Source organism: Amphiura filiformis, chromosome 12 (assembly GCF_039555335.1).
Source record: "Amphiura filiformis chromosome 12, Afil_fr2py, whole genome shotgun sequence".
NCBI lineage: Eukaryota > Metazoa > Echinodermata > Ophiuroidea > Amphilepidida > Amphiuridae > Amphiura > Amphiura filiformis.
In genome coordinates, this window is record NC_092639.1 from 43,510,067 (window position 1) to 43,528,919 (window position 18,853).

The window sequence follows — 18,853 nt, forward strand, 5'->3', positions numbered from 1 at the left end:
TTTTTGCAACCATAATGGGCCGCAATACGATAAAACATAGTACATAAGTATATGAGGCTAGATAATACACGGGTTTAATACACAAATATATCCTCTTACTCAAGAGATCGGATAGCATTATTGTTACATTAAGTTTTCTTTTATTATAAATTGTTAACTAATAATTTTGAGTGTCAGGTATATTGTTTCCTTTGCTTTCCTATTTTTCAATGACATTTCCTTTTCACTGCCATTAATCAACCTCAACCGGACCATTGGGCTATTATAATTGAAATCCATACCCTCTATGGAAGACATATCCTTAATCTTCCACACAGGGATTTCGAATTTTTAATGCAGTTACCTGAATGGGTGACTCCATTTTTTAATATACACCTCTGGGTGGAAGATTAAGGTAATGTCTTCCATAGGGAGTGTATATATGTCAGGATTGGACTGAAATTCCCAACCGACGCTAAGCTAAGCCACGCAGCAAATAATGTGAACAACAAAGAGACGGAATAATGTCGCGCAACAGAAGGATTATAATAAATACTTCAAAAACAGTTCTCTTATACGCAAAATAAATAAATATCACAATGGCAATAACGGTTAAATATATTATGACTAGTCAGATGAACTTAATTAATGAGTATACTCAATTTAATCATTCGCGATAAAAAAAAAACCAAGTGCACTTGGAAAGGATACGTTTTAAACGTCGTTACATGACTAGAGTTCCATCACAACGTTGGCAGTTATACAGTGCGTTGAATCCATTCCCAATTATGCCACAACATGTAGCCACGCCTAGTTCAACCAACATGGAATGCAGAATGTCGACGAAAACAACAGTTCCCAACGTCCAAGTCCAAGAGTAGAGTATACACACCCATGTATGGCTGTATAAATACAATTAATGAATCCGTGACTAGGATTTGTTTTCAAGTTCATATGTTAAACTTCACACAATATTCTATCTGGAAGACTTTCATATTTCCAAATGAGCCACAGAATTTACTACTGACTTCTTTCTTTGATTAATGAAAGATATGGAACTTCTTTACAACATTCACACAAGGCTAGTTCCACAAGATATGTTTTAAATTTCTGAAGTTTATGTCTCTACAGCAGGATGATTTAAATTGTCAATCTCGACACAAAATTACATGATATGTTGAACACCAATTCAACTATGTTTAATTTGGAACTTTATACTGAATGCAGAATTTATCACACTATGAAAATCTAAATTTGATTTTCCCGCCAAAACAATAATTTAACTATCACAAGCAAAGCTTTCTTTAAATAACTAATTCATCATTAAATCCACTTTATAATTTACAAACAATATTATTTTACTTACACGAACAATGTCTTAAACCAGCATGGTTCTCACAAAGTTGGAAAAGTTAAAGTGTCAGCTTCAACCACGACGACCATTTTAAACTTCGCCAAACCCGACTCAAACACAAGGCACAAATTAGCTTCTATTGCTGATTCTAAGCTTCCATAATACCTGGTATATCTTTCTGTATGAAGCATCGCAAACTGGTAAAGCCTTTTTAGGCATACGATGTTAGTATAGAGAAATATCCATCATGCTGAATAAAACAACATTTCACTTCCTCAGTGAAATGGGCAGCAGATCTTATCTCAATCGGATGTTAAAATTGAATGCCCAGATTTTCTGTGAACATGCATCCACCAAGCCAGAAACTAATTTACATGACACACACAAAAATCTGAATATTGACAATACCTAAAGAATTGTCCACAAAAGAAATGGACTGACCTAGGATCCAGGTCTGACCACTACATACAATACACACACCACATCTAGATTACAAGCTTCAGTGCACATACCTGCAACTAGATTTAAGGGATCATGACATTAAGGTGAATTACCCAGAAAACAATCCACTTTTATTTTAAGGGATCAACTCCAATTATGACAATATATTTCAACTTGCTGGAGTGGAATGGTTTTGAACTGTGTAGGCGGCAGTGGAAAATAAAGAGACCGGCCCATTTTTCTGACAATAGAGTGTACACTGAATTGTTGACCCAACAATAAAGTGAGTTGCGAACCGACAATTTTCGTTTCTTCCTTCCCTCCCTTTTTCTTCTTTTTCCTTTCCTATCCTTTCTTTTTCCGGTTTTTCCTTTCTTCCCTTCTCTCTTTTCCTTTTTTCTCCACTTCTCCCTTCGTGTCTGTTCTTTTCCTCTTCTTTTTGAGCAAACGACCCTGGTCTGACCAGAACCAAGCGGCCCATGTGGCGATCGCCATAACGTCACATTGACCAGTTCCATCTATCAACTTGAATAGCTTATTAATACAGGGTGTCCCAGAAGAATGATACATACCGTGTTTCAAAAAATGTTGAAAATATATACATAGTCAACAGGGCATCTAGTTTTAACAATGGCACATATGTCTCCTACTTATTCTGTAACTTTCATGGAAATAGCTCGATTCGTTTTGGCCTGACATTGTTGATATTACTGAAAATGGACGAAAACTGCATTTGTGTAATTTACAGCGCAAATGCAATATAAGACATGCATGGATTATTGCCATCGTCCAGCCGTACTGTGCAATATGTTCGAGAAATCCTATATTCTGTTATGGGATTAAGTGAAACATTTTAATACGACCTTAGATATTTAGGTTGAAAATGTACGTTTTATGTGATATTTGTACCCAAAATGTCATTATTACAGAGGATATAACTTCTCAAGGATCCTCCGCAGTTAATTGTAATCTTCTCCGTTACGTAGCTGTGGGTTTGCCAATATACTATTGACATAAATACATGCTGCTCATTCACAACACATTGAACATTTTATTTTTAAACATGAACATTGAGGGGGTAGATAAAGAAAGTCGACAGAGGGTGCTAATCTCAAAATTAATATATGGTAAGTTTATAGTCATCTACGATCCACATCACATTTTTCAGTTGTCTCACTGCTTCCGTCTGCCTAAATTCTAAAGAACATAATACAGCTTAAGAAACCCGTTTAATTCAATTAGTAATGCAGGAATTAGTCATCCACTTGGTGAAGCTCATAAGAAATAGTAATGTTCACCATAGTCAGTCATGCAAGTTAGTCATGAATGGAAAAGTTAGGCATGGTCGGGTGTCATGACCAACCACATTAGTCAGTCAGCACATAATAGATTATAATGCATGTTGATTAGTCAATCACCCATTTCAATTCGTCAATTTGGTATTGCATTTGATTTATTTTGTCATATATACAACTGCAAAATTCGTCAAGTTTTCGTTTTTAGTAATTTAGTAATACACATGACTAATGCATTTATTGAACTTGACTAGTTAATATTTTCAGTGGAGTAAACCACGCAGACGGCGCGGACGCATCGTTGTTAAACGGTGATGAACAATGGTGAAACATAATTATGATTGAATCCCTAATTATATACGTGTTTTGGTTGGGTCGAAACGTTTTAGTAATATTTAAATGTAGGGTTATAAAAGGTCGTGAAAAAATCTGCAACCTAGATTTTTAAAATGTTGTCAAAATGTTATTGTAAAATTTGTTTGTTAGGCTCTTCCCAAAAATCATGATACTGACGCACACCGACATCGCCAGGTCAATAATTACTTTGTACAGCAGAGACACTAAATCAATACCCGGAATCGATACACACATACATATTCAGACGATAAATCTTTGGATACCGGGGTAGAAAATGATGAATATCTCCCGTAATTTTTTTATTCTAAAGAAGCCATATTTTTTGCTTGCACTTGAATATATGTGTTGAAAGGATATGATAGTCGTTAGCTAGAAAACTGGTCTCGTGGAAAAGCCGCCACTCAAAAAGCCGCCACTCGTGGAGGCAGTCCAAAAGCAGATGACCTCATGGCGTATACCATGCTCACTCACACACACAGAGGTCAGTCACCAGACTATTGTCAATAGCCTTAGTCGGATGTCCCTCGGCCCATTATGCGTCTCAAAACTATTAAACAGATCGGAACAAAATGGCCATGCGTGGCTGTGGATACAACCTACCATGGCGATTTCTGCCATGAAGATATCGGGGCGATGACACTGTGTGACGTTAGTCCACACATGATTACACATGACTAACTGTTACACATATATACAGGACAACTTAACAAGAAATCACTGAAACATGGCTGATATGAATTTTGCAATGTTCTTTAAATGTTTAATATAAACCTGCTTTCAAATGTTAAATGTGTGTTTAAAGGGCATCAGTTTACACGAGACATTTTGGCCGATGGTATGTTTTGATAATAGGCAGTATGGTGCTTATGCATTCACAACCACAAGTTATGGACCGAGTGTTGTTTTTCCTTGAGCCGTAAAACATCTTTTAAGTCTTTATACTGTTCTGCTGTGTACGTCCTCTGACATTTCTTCTGTAATGAGAAACCAAAAATGAAAATAAGGTTATCTAGATGAAAGTGCTAGTTCTTCTTTATTTTGTATTGTCTCTCTCCTTACGATATACCCTATGCCCCACTTTGCTGTTAAGGTGTCTAGGCACAACCGCAAACTAAATTCGATTAACGCCTCAAAAAAGCTTTCTTTTTTTGAGCTGCTTAGTTTCAAGTTTATTTTCTGTTTTATGTGAACTATACCCAATCAAATTACATAATATTTTTGCTAAATATCTGACCTTTAGGTAAAATATCACAATAAAACAAGCGCTTCAAAAAGCCGGAAGTCTCTGAAATTGAAGCTAGTTTTATGTACAGTTCAATGGAAGTTGTTGGGAAGTCATGAACTCAATAAGCTTCATTTATTTGGTTGCAAATGAAAGACAGGTACTGATTGGAAGTTGTATGATAATTAAAGCAAAATCTAAGCTAAAAAGCTGTATCTGTAAACTGGATATCTTATTTATTTTTTAACACAACTTTTGTGCATTCAGGTTTGCAGACTGACTTGACGCTTATGTGGATTCAAGACATTTATGTACATGAATTGGTTTATTGATATTTCAGCCGGGCTAGTTACGTTTGCGGCCATGTATCATTATACGTATCACCATTTCAAGTGGATAATGTCCTTGCCCTATAAATATAACGGTTATAACCTCTACCCTAACCCTAACCAGCAACAAAGTTCTCCTGGCGCAATGTGAGTTGACATTAATTCGATTAATTTACATAGGCTACCTTCTGTTCTTGATTAAACTGTCGATATACAATACTTGACGACGAGGGCGCAGATCGTATTCGTCGACTATCCTGACGAAACTTAATGCGAGTTTTCCCTGTGTTAGGAACTCTAGTTAGACGACTCGTCCGCGCGCTGAAAGAAATAACGATTAAAAAGAGAATAAACATATTCTCTGTGAGGTAGGAAAACCAAGAAAACCAAGTGTATTATATGTTATAAATATAGCAATACACTGTGAAATACGTAACTCATTCACTCCGGACGTTTCAACTTTAAACTGGTTTGTTTAGTGGCAATGACATTGCGGATATGCTCTTGTGTACCCCACTGACATTAATTTTACACAGATTGCATGATTTTTTTAACTGTTACTATTCATCCAATTCTACACTACATTCTTCACTAGAAAAAAATTACAACAATTTTTACAGTAAAATGTCAGGCTCACCTCATTGATAGAGTGTTCCTTGAGTTCGGTAGAGACACTTTCCCAGTCTCCTTAACTACTTCCAACGGTCCATTAGTTTCAACACTTTCCAACCTTTTTCTAATTTTCGCGTTTGTGGAGTTATCAATCTCGTTGTCGTCTTCCGTCAAGCTGCTGCCCATTGTCGTATTCCCGTCACTTTGATTTATCTCGGCTCGTATTGTTAAAGCCTTCTGGAACATTTGTACCAAACTTTGGCTTTTAACTACACCATAGACTGAGTCTTTAAGCTTCACACCGACAGTACGTTCTTGCGACTCCTTTTCATTTGTAATCTTGTATTCATTCCCGTTGTTGTCTTCCTTAATCTTCCCTAACTGTCGAATAGCTTTCATGCGCAGAATCTGTTGGTACTTTCGTTGAATCCTGTAGTACAGTGATCCAGGCCCACGATCATCTATAAGCGGACCCCTGTGCATCCACATGTTTAAGTCAGGAACTATATCATCGTCTTTTTCATGCTGACTCAAACTTTGTATCTTTTGCAAGAGCGCTGGATACTGATACAGCTATAAAGGTAATATTAACAAATTACTAAATTAGCACTGAGCTGAAATCATAGTCATGCATGAAAATCGCTTTAAAGGTACAAAATGATACCCCTCCTTACAAACGCACCCGGGCAAACGCATCATATTGACTTGTCATATTCTGTTTATTTTAAACTGTAAAATTAACACAAGGTGCCAAATATTGCCTTTCCCCAACTTACATTCCTTCCCGGGGTACTTTACATAGTCATTGTGCTTCCCCATAATCAAACGGCTCTTTTCAATCTTTATGTTTCTCTCTTATAAGTAAAAGAGTAAAATTTCACTCTTTTATGGATTGCCAATAGTGATCATTCCGATGGGGTAAAAGTTTGTTCTTTTGAGAGTGATTTGAATCCAGGTACTAACCGTTCGTTCATTTTCCTATCTCTTTTACTTAGAGTAAAAACTAAAGACACACAATTTGTTTTATTCTGTTATGATTTAATTAGAATGTAAACTCAAAATAACTATTTTTTTAGTATCTAAACTGCAAAAGAAAAGTAGTAACAAGTCGATTTTTTCTGATTAAATTACGGTTTGTTTTCTTTGTCCTTTTCGCATATCTTTGCGTCAAAAAACTGTAAGCGGTTGTTTACTGTTTTTATTTTCTTCAAATAAGAGAGAACAAATAAAAATATACCATCTAGACTTGTGATTTTGAATTATGAAAAAAGAAATATACAGTTTTCCGTTTGAGGTCAAATTGTCCGTAGGTCGAGTTATCTGATATTCCCTCATGAAGTGAAATATTTGCAGACACAATTATGTTAATTATTCATGACTAATACATTCAAATAGGCCTATCAAATTTGCATATTAAAACGGTAAATGGAAAACAATGCTTTTTTTGTTTTCCTATTTTGAATTTATAAAAATAGATAAACGGTAAATGACTGTTTTCGCTTTTCCGTTTCATTACGAAAACGGAAAATTACCTATTTTCTTTTTTCCTAATTCAAAATCAGAAATCTAAACGTTGTATTTCTGGGTTTGTTTTTTCTCGTACATTTTAAGAAAATGAAAACAGTAACCAGTCGTTTACCGTTTTCGACACAAGAATGTGTGAAAAGAAAAACGGAAAAGCGTAATTGAAACAGAAAAGTCGACTTATTACAGTTTTTCGTTTGCAATTTATACCAAAATAAAATTCAAGAAAAAGTTGATTTAAGTTTACATTCTAAGCATATGAATAAAAGAATAAAACAAATTGAGTCTCTTTAGTCTTTACTGTAAATAAAAAACAGATGGGAAAATGAACGAACGGTTAGTACCTGGATTGATTTGCACTATATAATATTTAGAGTAACTTTCACTCATTATTTTAATAATTTAATAATAAGTATTTAAAAAAAACCAAGATAATAACAAACCTTTGCAGGTCCTATTCGGTAAAGCCTGTGGCGTAAGATCATTAAAGCAGAGCGTTGTATGACCTCATATGTATCCGGGTAACGCTTATTAAGAAACTTATGAAACGTCTTCTTGTTGACTGCGAAGACTTCAGCGGGTTCAATGCAGAGGGCGCTATGAATATTAACTCGTAAATTGCACAACATTTCCAAATCACCTGAATATTTTCAGACAAAAGGTATAATGGTTATAACAGTATAAACGAGAACGAGCACCAGCAATAGATTAAGAGATAGACAAATCGCAATGCGTATTATACTGTCCCCTGGTGTACATCATACCATGGTAAAATTTTTTGGGTATTCCGTATCGTAGAAGTTAATAGAAGATATTCCCGCAAGGCTGTTAAATGAATATCAAGGCGTTAGTTCAGCAATTGAGAATCACGTTTTACTGCAATTACCAGAACAGTAAAACCGAGATAAGACCGGAGAGGAATAAAGCAATTATGTCTATTTTTAGAAACCATGATAATCATGATAATGTGGAATGGCAATGATAGATATCACATAACCTTGCTGTGAAAGTTTCTCGATCTAGTGTGGTTAGCTAGCCACAGGAGATCATTAATGTTCTCCTATTCTGCATATATATTTAACGCCCTTCCTAAGCATCTTATTTCCAACCAGGATATCAGATTTTCAAGCGGGAGTTAACTCGTTATCTTGCCGTCAACCTGTCGGCACTCCGTAATAATACACAGAAATAAACTGCGAGGACAGCCATTGTTTTGCAAACAAGTTCACTAACGGCACTATGTGGAATCAAGTCGGAACCACTGGGAGGCGAATGTATCAGCCACTTACCCCTTTACCTAACCCTAACCCTAACCCTAACCCTAACCCTAACCCTAACCCTGTTTACGAGGGGGTATCAAAAATGTTTTGATACCCCCTCGTAAACTCCTACTATATTCATGGTGAGAGTGTTTTCTTTAGCATAGTAAGTGTCCGACTAGTAATCAGTTACCAAAGGTACCTCCCCGTACTCCATACTATAATCACCAATATACATACCTATTATATCATTTCCAGCAAGAAGGCCAATATCCAACTGTTTCATTCCCAAATGAGTCCGTTTTGTTTCACCCTCACAATGTAAACATTTCTCAGAAGCGCTTTTTATAATAAAAAAATACACATATATTTATATCTATTCATATTTTCATTTATTTACATATATATTTATATTTAAATTCATACAATAATTAGATTAGTACATTACTTCATTTGCTGTTGTGTCATGCATTAATGACAATATTTAAAGTTATATTCTATTTACATTTGGATTAACCATGTATAAATATAAATATAAATATAAATATAAATATAAATATAAATATAAATATAAATATAAATATAAATATAAATAAACGTCCGTCATATCACATTATTTTCTCTCGTGATATATAAATTAAAATTAAAATTAAAATTTGAATGGAAAATGTACATTTACATTTATATTTATATATTTAAATCTATATTGATATTTAATGATATTTTACGGTGATAATATTTCTGGTTTGCAAAGTAATTACAACCAATCTCTAAAAATGTGAATTTACATCGTAATTTGTGTCTTACCCTTATATTTGTAATATAATTATGCAACTATAGAAAAGAATACACTTGGAAAACTTAAATGCAGACTTGACATTGAATATGGAATATTTTTGAAAGGTGAGTGCATATTCTGCACGGGATAATATTAATTGGGGTGTGTCGTGAAATGGTATCAATATAGGTTGATAGAAAATATACTTTCCATGAGTTTACATTAAGTTAATTATGGGATCGGCATTTACGATGGGAGGTCGTAACAATTAGTATATTTTATCGGGTTCATCGTCGGACAAGTTTAGAACTATGCAGCTTTCGTCAGGGGTGGCTCTGACTTCTTCAGGACAAAGTACCTCTTACAAGCTCGTAAAATATTTTTTAGATAATTAAAAAAAAAACCAACCCTTCCATAATTTATACCTATTTTAATGCTTACTCGTCTTTATTGGCATCACATTGTTTTGTAAGACACGGCAGATGATAGTCCGATTCCTTTGTTGCTACTTCAATTGACTCCACAAAATGACCAGATTTTATAAGGAAAATACCTCTATACATTGCTCTGTCCCTGGTAAGATAATTACCGATATCCATTGTTGTTTTGCGTAGCCCAAGTGCTAAAGCAGACCTATGTCTCTGTTTCCATTTCCTGCAATCAAAAACATACAACAATACTACAATGTATGAGTTCGGGTTCATGTGTTTTTGTTGTTGTCAATATTAAAAGTAACAGGAAATAAGAGTTTTTATATTACACTTAACAGTGGACTTCGGTTGTATATATAAATGCGCATATATAAATGCGCACGTGACATCTACAAGTCGCCATACCGTATTAAACGATATAAGGTACCCGGATGTACATAAACTCCCCGTGCAAAAGTATAGGGAAAATGACAGGTCGCAAGGAAAATTGCTTTTGCAAAATAGTGGCATTGATTGCAAAGGGTAAAATAACTTGACCCGAAAGATAAACTCTTTATTAACGTTTTCCATCACGGAAAAAAAATTAACTACGGAAAAGCTAGATATAGCTGATTTACAAACTTATATTTCATAATTTCCGTGCTAAATGGGCGTGCCAATTGGCCATATCTATGACGTAGTGCTGGTTTCATACTATCATGCTGCTTGCCGCCGACCGGCGTGCACATGCGCATTGTAGACAAACAGACACAATCAAGACTTGTGAATGGCTGATAAGTCATGCCTCATGTCGCAACGGCATGAAAGTATGAAAGGGACAAGGTCAGAACTGTGCAGGCGGCGGATGACATGATCGAGCCGGCAACTTGTGAAACCGCCCGGCCGTATGGCATTTTCCAATATAGAGGGTATCATTACTACGTCATTGGTGTGATTGCTCATGCATACAATTCCTCCACATAGGCTGTTTAGCTTATTCATGAAAGTGGCCTCTTGACATGATATAACAGTAACCTTTATGTCATTAGTGAGGCCCACTTACAATGTTCAACACAAAGTGAACAATGCTATAACTTGGAGGACAAACAAACGAACACCGCCAAATTCGACTGACGTGTGTACAACGTGGGAAGCTATGGGGAAATTGAAGACTCGCTCTCTGATCATGCATGTGTTTATGGTTCGGTTAGCGGTTACTTAGCAACTCTCGTTCCGCTTGGGTTTATTGCATACACTCTATAGTCGGTTAATTTTGTGGGGTTCATTATCGAACCCCAACGGTTTTAGCTTGTATTTATATTATTTATCAACATAGGCCTATTTGTTTGTGATATTTCAAGCGTTTTAAAATTTCAAAATAATCCCATTCAATTACACGGTTGACGATGAAAATTTACTGAATTTAGAGAATGCAATGCGGCCACCACCTGGAACTGTGGTCGCAATTTCAGTGATTGACAGTGAGGTAACACGAACATGGCACTGGCCATCTGGTCACGTGCGCATTTATATATGCGCATTTATATATACAACCGAAGTCCACTGCTTAAGGTAAAGTGTTTACTTTTTTGTTTATTCGTAAATATACAAACATTGTTATTGCTACCATTTGCAATGATGTTTGGCATGGAAAAGCATAATCAATAATTATACCTGCTCAGGAAAAGAAATGATTAATTGATCATGCCGGAGAAAACCAGGCAGTGGCAGGAACATCAAGGTTGTCCGAATTTGCCCATATTTGGTGTAGTAGGGGTGTTTGATGAAACATTCTCACTGAAACTTTTTCAGGATTCTGACCCCCCTTGTTAAGGGTTTATAGCCCTTATTTGTTTTGGTACAATCTACTCCCTTAAAAATGGATAAATTTTTCCTGAATTTAAGACAATTTTGTATTCTCATTTTTTCACAAGTGGTTGAAGTTATTTAAGTAAATTAAGTATTTGTAGGAAACATCTACCCCAGGCATTACAGGGAACAATTGACATTCAACCAACCCCTATCATTTGGTTCTGGGGGGTGTCTAAACATACCCCCCTCAAAATGTCTTAAAAAATTGAATTTTTAGTTGATGAATTCAAATGCAAATATAAAAAATATACATCCAAATTTTGAATTTTGTTGGTGTCATTAGAGTGACCCAACATGTGGCTGTGGGAAACAAATTAGATTATCTTGGGGCGGTGTTGCTTTTTTTTAGAAAATACAGTGTTTCTATATGGTATTTAAGCAATATTACAAAGCTGAAAATATTGTAATATTAATGAAATACGTGATTATTTCAACTACATACTTTATTTAGAGCTGGTTATTAAGTTGAGTAAGGTTTTAAACTTTAATAACATGGATAACAAAAGCAAAATGTTACTAAAATTTAAGTGTTTCTAGATTTTATTCTATCTAAAATGAGAAAAACCTAAAATACTTGGTCAAACACTCAGGAATTTTAAAGAACAGTTTGATTGAACAAACCGTTTATGAACAGATTCAAACAAAGTAAGAAATAAACAATTATTTGGTATAAGCAGCACTCCCTTAGGATTTAAATTATGATCATACAACATTACTTAGCATCAACATAAAAATATGAGTTATTATAGACCTAGCAATTCAGTTTTTTTTATTAGTGCATAATCATGATGACACTTTGCATGTTACAGTTCTTTTCGACGCCTAATTGTACTATATACATAAGGCTGAGGACAGGCAAGTGTCAAAATGATATTCTAGCTTACACATAAGAAGTTGTATGGAACTGAAAGTGCAATGTTTACATTGCTTTGAAGAATCACTACAATAAGATCCATGTATTGGGTTTTTTTTCACACTGCTTTTGGAAATGTTGATAACGATCGGAGCCTTCTCAAATTGTCACAACGTAGACCATGCCCTTATTTGCTTTGTTTTGAACGATTGTAATATACAGTATAATTGTAATACAACAATTGTTACCTCATTATACCTCATTCTTTCTAGTGAACATTATGGTTAACAAATAATAATTCAAGCAACCCCTATCATTTGGCCTCCCTCAGAACTTTCTTTAAAAATTTAATTATTGTTAAATTGTTTTGTTTTCATCTTCCTCCAAATGAACCAACCTTGGGCTGTAGGCCTAGACTGTGGGAAACAAATCAGATGGTGTTGCTTGGTTTAATAGAAAATTCAGTGTTTCTATATGGTATTTTAGCAAGATCACAAAACTGAAAATCTCCGTTAAGGAAGCCCATGTTTTTTAAGGCATTTCTTCATTATAAAGTTGACTAAAGTTACCAAGCTGATAATAAATGGAAAAATAAACATTACTAAACCTTTAAAATGTAGATATTTCTATATCTTATTCCCTCCAAAATGTGTAAAATAAAATTATCGTATTTTAATCAAATACTGAAGACTATTAAAGAACATTTGATTAAACAATCATAAAGCTGAAAGATATCGCATGTCTTTCATGCATATAGTGCCATGTTGCACGTATACTAAAATCGAATGAACATGTATGCCAGAATCTTATCTATGCAAGAATAGTATCATAAGAATAAATATTCTTATGTAGATCTTGAGGTTCATTTGCTTCAGCAACAAGTGTCAACATTATTTTCGAGTTGACCTGACATCTAAACTTCTAAAGATCTTGTTTGGAGCTGAAAGTGCAAAGTTACATTCCTCTAAGCCATCTACAAATTGTCACAACTTAGATTGGCTGTGCACTTATTTGCTTTGTTTCAAAATATCACAATCAGCCTATAAATGTAAGAAAACAAAATGTTCCCTCATACTGGTGTTTGAAATACAATTATTGTGGCATTGTTGAAAATGTCTATTAACAAGTTACAAAGTAACCACTAAAGAAAAAACAAAGCAGGATACTGTACTCGCAATATTTGGGTATCTCAAATGGAAATCTGTCACTTTTTGTTGGACATTGCAAAAAAGACAAGATTCTTGGATTTTACTCTCAATCGTCCATTGCTGATTCTGATCCTGATAATCATGATAATATAGAACAACTCATCCCAACTTACCCAATATCTTATTGAAAAGTATACCATTTTATAACTCAAATATTTCAAGCACAATCTAAGTATTCCAGCCAGAATAGATACTTTGATTCAATCATAATACATCAAACATGTTTTACTTCTCAAGTACGGTATTTATGATGTCTTGCTGTAATATTATTTCCAGTTCAAAGATGCATGCAAAAGCATTCAAAGGTCACCTTATGACTGTGCAAGTTATCTAGGTTATTTTATTCTCAGGAACAAATAACATAACATGTCTGATATCATGATGTTCCAAGATGTTTGATTTTTAATAAACAAAATATGGATTGGTACCAATCGTTTTGATACAGCATGTATATCTCGCATGTAGGCCTATGAGTTACATTCCAGACAGATGTCCAAAAAATACATTTCTAAAATTTGACCTCTGCATGACCTTTGACCTGACCCGTGCAAAATGTTCCCCTGGGCATGAGATTTGTTGTCACTGAGTTTGAGCCACATACCCCTTACAGATGTCCAGAAAAAGAAATTATAAGATTTGACCCCAGATAACCGTTGACCTGACCCCTGCAAAGTGTTCCAAAATATTCCCCTGGTCATTAAGTTTGTTGTCACAGAGTTTGAGTCCCGTACCCCTTACATCTAGATGTTCAGAAAATGCATTTCTAAAATTTACCTTTGCATGACCTTTGACCCCAATTCTTTGTACGACATTTAGACATTGGCTAAAGCCGATGCAGGTATGCAAGTGACGTCATTGTGTTATGTAACATTTGTGACCCCACCCATTGGTCCTTGTGACCAAATATGGTTACATTGGCCTAAAGCATATGGCTACGATGGCTCATTACAAGTTTGACAGAAGAAAGAAAGAAGAACTGACCAAAAACAGTACAATCACAAATTGGAAATTTGCGATTGTAATTGAATGAAATCGTGGTTTGATTTAGTGAATACTTCAGTATTTATAAGGCAGTTGCAGTTCAAGCAGTATAGCATGAAATTGAAGATCATAAAAGACCATACCTGCCCAGCTACTAGCTAGGCCTACTGGAACTACATGCTATGGCTAAGATGCTTGGGCACTTGCAGTATAGTGTTTCTAGAATAATTATTTGTGAATTTAAACCAAATCCAATTTTTTTGAAATGATTAACTTACTCCTTTATAAACTCTTCTGATTTTTGTTATTTATCAGCTATTATCACAGTAGCCAGCTAATATCCTAGTTTCTTACTCATAACATTGAAGGCTTTTAGGCATAATTTTTATTAATATATAAAAACAATATATATGATATACGGTAATTAAAAAATGCATACACAATAGGCCGACATAATAGACCTACATTTATATTGCAATTTTGTTCATCATGGTTTATCACAAGGAAGTCTTGTATTCAGTATTTCTGTTTTGCATTTTACTTAGATAGCTAAATATGAATTGTTTTGTGTTTAGAAACACTTCTGCAGACTTGACATGATTGTGTTTAGAAAAAATCTAAAACAATGTCACCATATGAAAACATTTTAAGCATTTTAAGACTAAAAATAGAATTGTCACATTCAGTTTCCTCCAATTTTAGACTAAAAATATCATTTTCAAGAAATTTATTAGGCGAAAATACTGTCTAGAAACACCAATTTTATGCAAATTCGTTACACCGCCCGAATCTACCATTTATTGTTTTGAGTAGACCAATATAGCCTCAAAATGTTGACATTTAAAAAAATCAATATTTAAGATGTATATTTTCATAAAAGGGCTTTAAAAATTACCCTTTTTTTACATTTGTTAAAAATGCTAAAGAGGGGTAACATTGATGACCCCCTCCTGAAAACCCAATACCCCAATCATTGCCATTTCAAGTTCTATATTACAAATAAACTATGCTCTTGACAAATATTTCAAAATAAAATCCAATCGAGAAGTTGCTGATAGAAAAATAACTTCATAAACTTTGTCATTTTTCAACTGTTTTCACAGCAATTTTCCTGTGTCAAAAGCCCCAAATTAGGGGGTACCCATATCTCCCTACCCAGGGGGGTCAGGTGGGTCTAGTCTGGCATGTGAAAATATGTCATCCAGTACATCAATCTTACAAAGTATGAACCGATTTGGCCAACCTTCATGTTCCCAGATTTTGTCATATTGCCTGGATCTCTCTGGCATGGACAATTAAGCGATACAATAATAATAATAATAATAATAATACCATACCTAAATAATGGGTGTTTGTTAATGAAATCGATTTTTTCTTCAATGTCCTTCTTTTGTGCTTCTTTTAACATCCGATTATACAGATTTCTATGGATAACGATCATATCAGAGAGTTGGTTTGCTATTATAGATGCAGTTCGTAAACACGCTTCGTCAATAAGAGCTAATTCTCCGAAGCTTGAACCAGGCCCTGCAAATGAAGCGTTAAAATGACAATCAGTTGTAAGCATTTCATCACATTGCCCAACTGTGGGTCGAGGCCAAGTCTTCAATAGCAGTTGATACATATCTGAATGCAATATATATAGTTTTCTGGTTGCACTAAGATGTCGAAAGCCTGACTATGCCTACATTATTCCTTACATGATGTCCAAGAATACCGTTTCATAAAAGAAACTAGTAAGTATTTGCAAATTCCACACAGGTGAAGGTATCTAATGAGTATTATTAATATTTCACCATTACGTCACCTCACCTAGGGTCCCAATATGAATTCCATATTGGATTCGTGAGTCCTTAATTGCATCATCCTTATCATCACCACCATCATCCTCGTCATCTTTGTCATCCGGATGCCTTGGACTTTCCCAATCTTGATCGTCATCATCAGATGAAATATAAATGGACGTGGAGCCACTTAAGATGATGAAGAAACTACGAAAAAGCGTACAACACATTAAGAATAATTATATCACTAATGCAACAATAACTCTAGACAGTTCAGTGGTTGATTACCATTTATCATTTTTACCATCAACCTCTCCGTGTTTTTACCATCATAGTGCTGCGCCGAAGTGCGCCTGTTAGGCCGTGAGCTAATCCTTAGACTCGCCGATTTAGTTATTGGGTATTGCACATATCTACTTCTTATTTAGAACTCCCAAATCACTTTTGCACCGCCCAAATCACTTTTGCACCGTCCCAAATCACTTTTGCACCGTTCCATAGTTCATATGCCTTCCTCGAGTTAGTAACGTAAAATAAAGTTTTGTGATATTCTCAAAAACTGCTTTTTTTAGTTTTTTTAGCTCTATTATGCTAGTTGGAATCATTGCGTCATTACCTTTTTGGAAATGTATACTATATACTTATAATTATTATGTTTAGAGATTCAACAAAAACAATATCTAAATTACTGACTCGATGAAGATGTATGGAATATAGACTATAATACCTATGTCCTTTTTCTCCTTGCTTAATAATGACGTCATTTTCATTGTATCTTCGAAACTCGCAGTTCGTGATAATTTCTCTCAAGCTGTCTGCATTTCAAAATAACGAGTATGACAATTAACATAAACGTTAATGTATCCAATAATAAGGAACGCCATCTCATCATTATGACCCCATAAAGTATATGTTAGCATTCTTTAAATTCTTGTTTAGTTTTTCTTTTAACGGCCTGTACCGTATTTATATAGATGGCGTAAACAAAAATGTGTTATCACGGTGGTAGAGGTACAATACCACTAATTGAAAACAGGAATTTTTCCTGGTATGGTATCTGAAAAAGGTGCTAAATCACTGAAAAAATGCCAACCTATATAATATATCCAAAAACATGTGCAAATTTCAGGATTTTTTAATAAAATTGAATTGAAATTGAATTGAATTGAATATAACACGCAGAAATGACATGTTTGCTATCATACGCTGGACATTTATTTTTCCACCCACCGATGTGTTTTACCTTGGTCTCAAAAAGGAGGGCGCAATGTAAAAGTGTGGTCTGCACACTTCAGTCGTTGAAGAACTAGGTATCCTATTGGAATGTTTGTAATTTGGGGATGCAACCGTCTACTCTTTGAATTGATATTAAATGTCTTTTCGTTGTTAGAGTTCCATGTATGAGAAAATCGTGTTTTTTAGAGAATTAGTGGTATTGAACTTTCACATCACCTAGACGCACTGTCTTGGTCTATTACTGTATTGTGATATTTTAGTTTTACTTCTAAATATCCAAATAATAAGTGATTATAACCTTGATGTACGATTTCCGTCAAATTCTAATTTCGTTATTCTTTATTCAAAATATTGAAATAATATTAGTAATAACTGCCGGGAAGGGTTGCTGTCCATTTTAAGCTGAAATAACAAGTTACCAGTTCTATGGGAGGACATAATGTCATAATTATGACTTTATATTGAACTTTGCTCTGTTGACCTACAAAGACAACAAATTTGGCCGATTCAATTTAGGTGCAGGTTGGGACATGTGTTACAAATATGCAAAAAAAATGGCTTTATGTCCAAATATTGCACAATGTTAGGGTACTGTACCTCCACGTAGGGTATAAAGCATCATGTAATAAAATGCAGATGATTTGGACCATTGAGATCAGGGACCACACCTCATTTTCTTTATATTAAATTTGAACTTGCGTTCATATTTCGTATTCATAATTTTCCGCAAAAAAGGTTCAAAGAGCAGCTAATACCAACAAAAACAGATCGATAAAGAAATTAACAAGCTTTCACATTAAAAAGGCTACAAGAACAGAAAGGTGTCTTTCTCCACAAATAAATAATAATGATGAAGCTGCACAAATTTAACATCGAAATAAACAACATTACAATTACCGAAATACAAGGCAATGGGGTGCTAACAGAGACCTATGATATGTAGGGATGATTATGTTTTTTTATTATCTAAAATGTGGTTTTTTAAAACTTCAATCGTTTTTATAATGTAAAGGTAAATCATACCTGCTGATAGACGCTTAAAGAGGTCACTCTGGCGCTGAAACCAAGGCAGTAGCTTGTCAACATCTTCTTTATTTCTGCGAGTACTCTCCGCTGATATCACACCTATGACATTGTCATAGGGACTGTGGTACTGTCATTAGAAAATATCACACGTTATGTTTATTTTTTTACTTATTCATGTTTTTATTATTATTATTATTATTATTATTATTATTATTATTATTATTATTATTATTATTATTATTATTATTATTATTATTATTATTATTATTAACATCAAAATAATCTGTTTAGTTTGTTTAGTTAGTTTCTGGTAGTATTCAACATGATAATTTA

The 18,853-nt window shown here is 34.4% G+C and overlaps 1 protein-coding gene across 1 annotated transcript in view; it reads right to left on the reverse strand.

Annotated features, from left to right (window-relative positions):
- Positions 1–3,674: 3,674 nt before the first annotated feature.
- Positions 3,675–18,853, reverse strand: part of LOC140165381 (uncharacterized) — a 16,281-nt gene continuing 1,102 nt past the window's right edge. Inside the window, exons 2-11 of the mRNA XM_072188699.1 lie at positions 18,518–18,647; positions 16,986–17,073; positions 16,287–16,465; positions 15,812–16,001; positions 9,592–9,804; positions 8,613–8,713; positions 7,557–7,753; positions 5,615–6,162; positions 5,163–5,298; positions 3,675–4,400 (exon numbers count right to left, since the gene is read on the reverse strand). Coding sequence (XP_072044800.1) covers positions 4,299–4,400; positions 5,163–5,298; positions 5,615–6,162; positions 7,557–7,753; positions 8,613–8,713; positions 9,592–9,804; positions 15,812–16,001; positions 16,287–16,465; positions 16,986–17,073; positions 18,518–18,647 — 1,884 coding nt within the window. The 3' untranslated portion in view covers positions 3,675–4,298. The remainder of the gene's footprint in view (positions 4,401–5,162; positions 5,299–5,614; positions 6,163–7,556; positions 7,754–8,612; positions 8,714–9,591; positions 9,805–15,811; positions 16,002–16,286; positions 16,466–16,985; positions 17,074–18,517; positions 18,648–18,853) is intronic.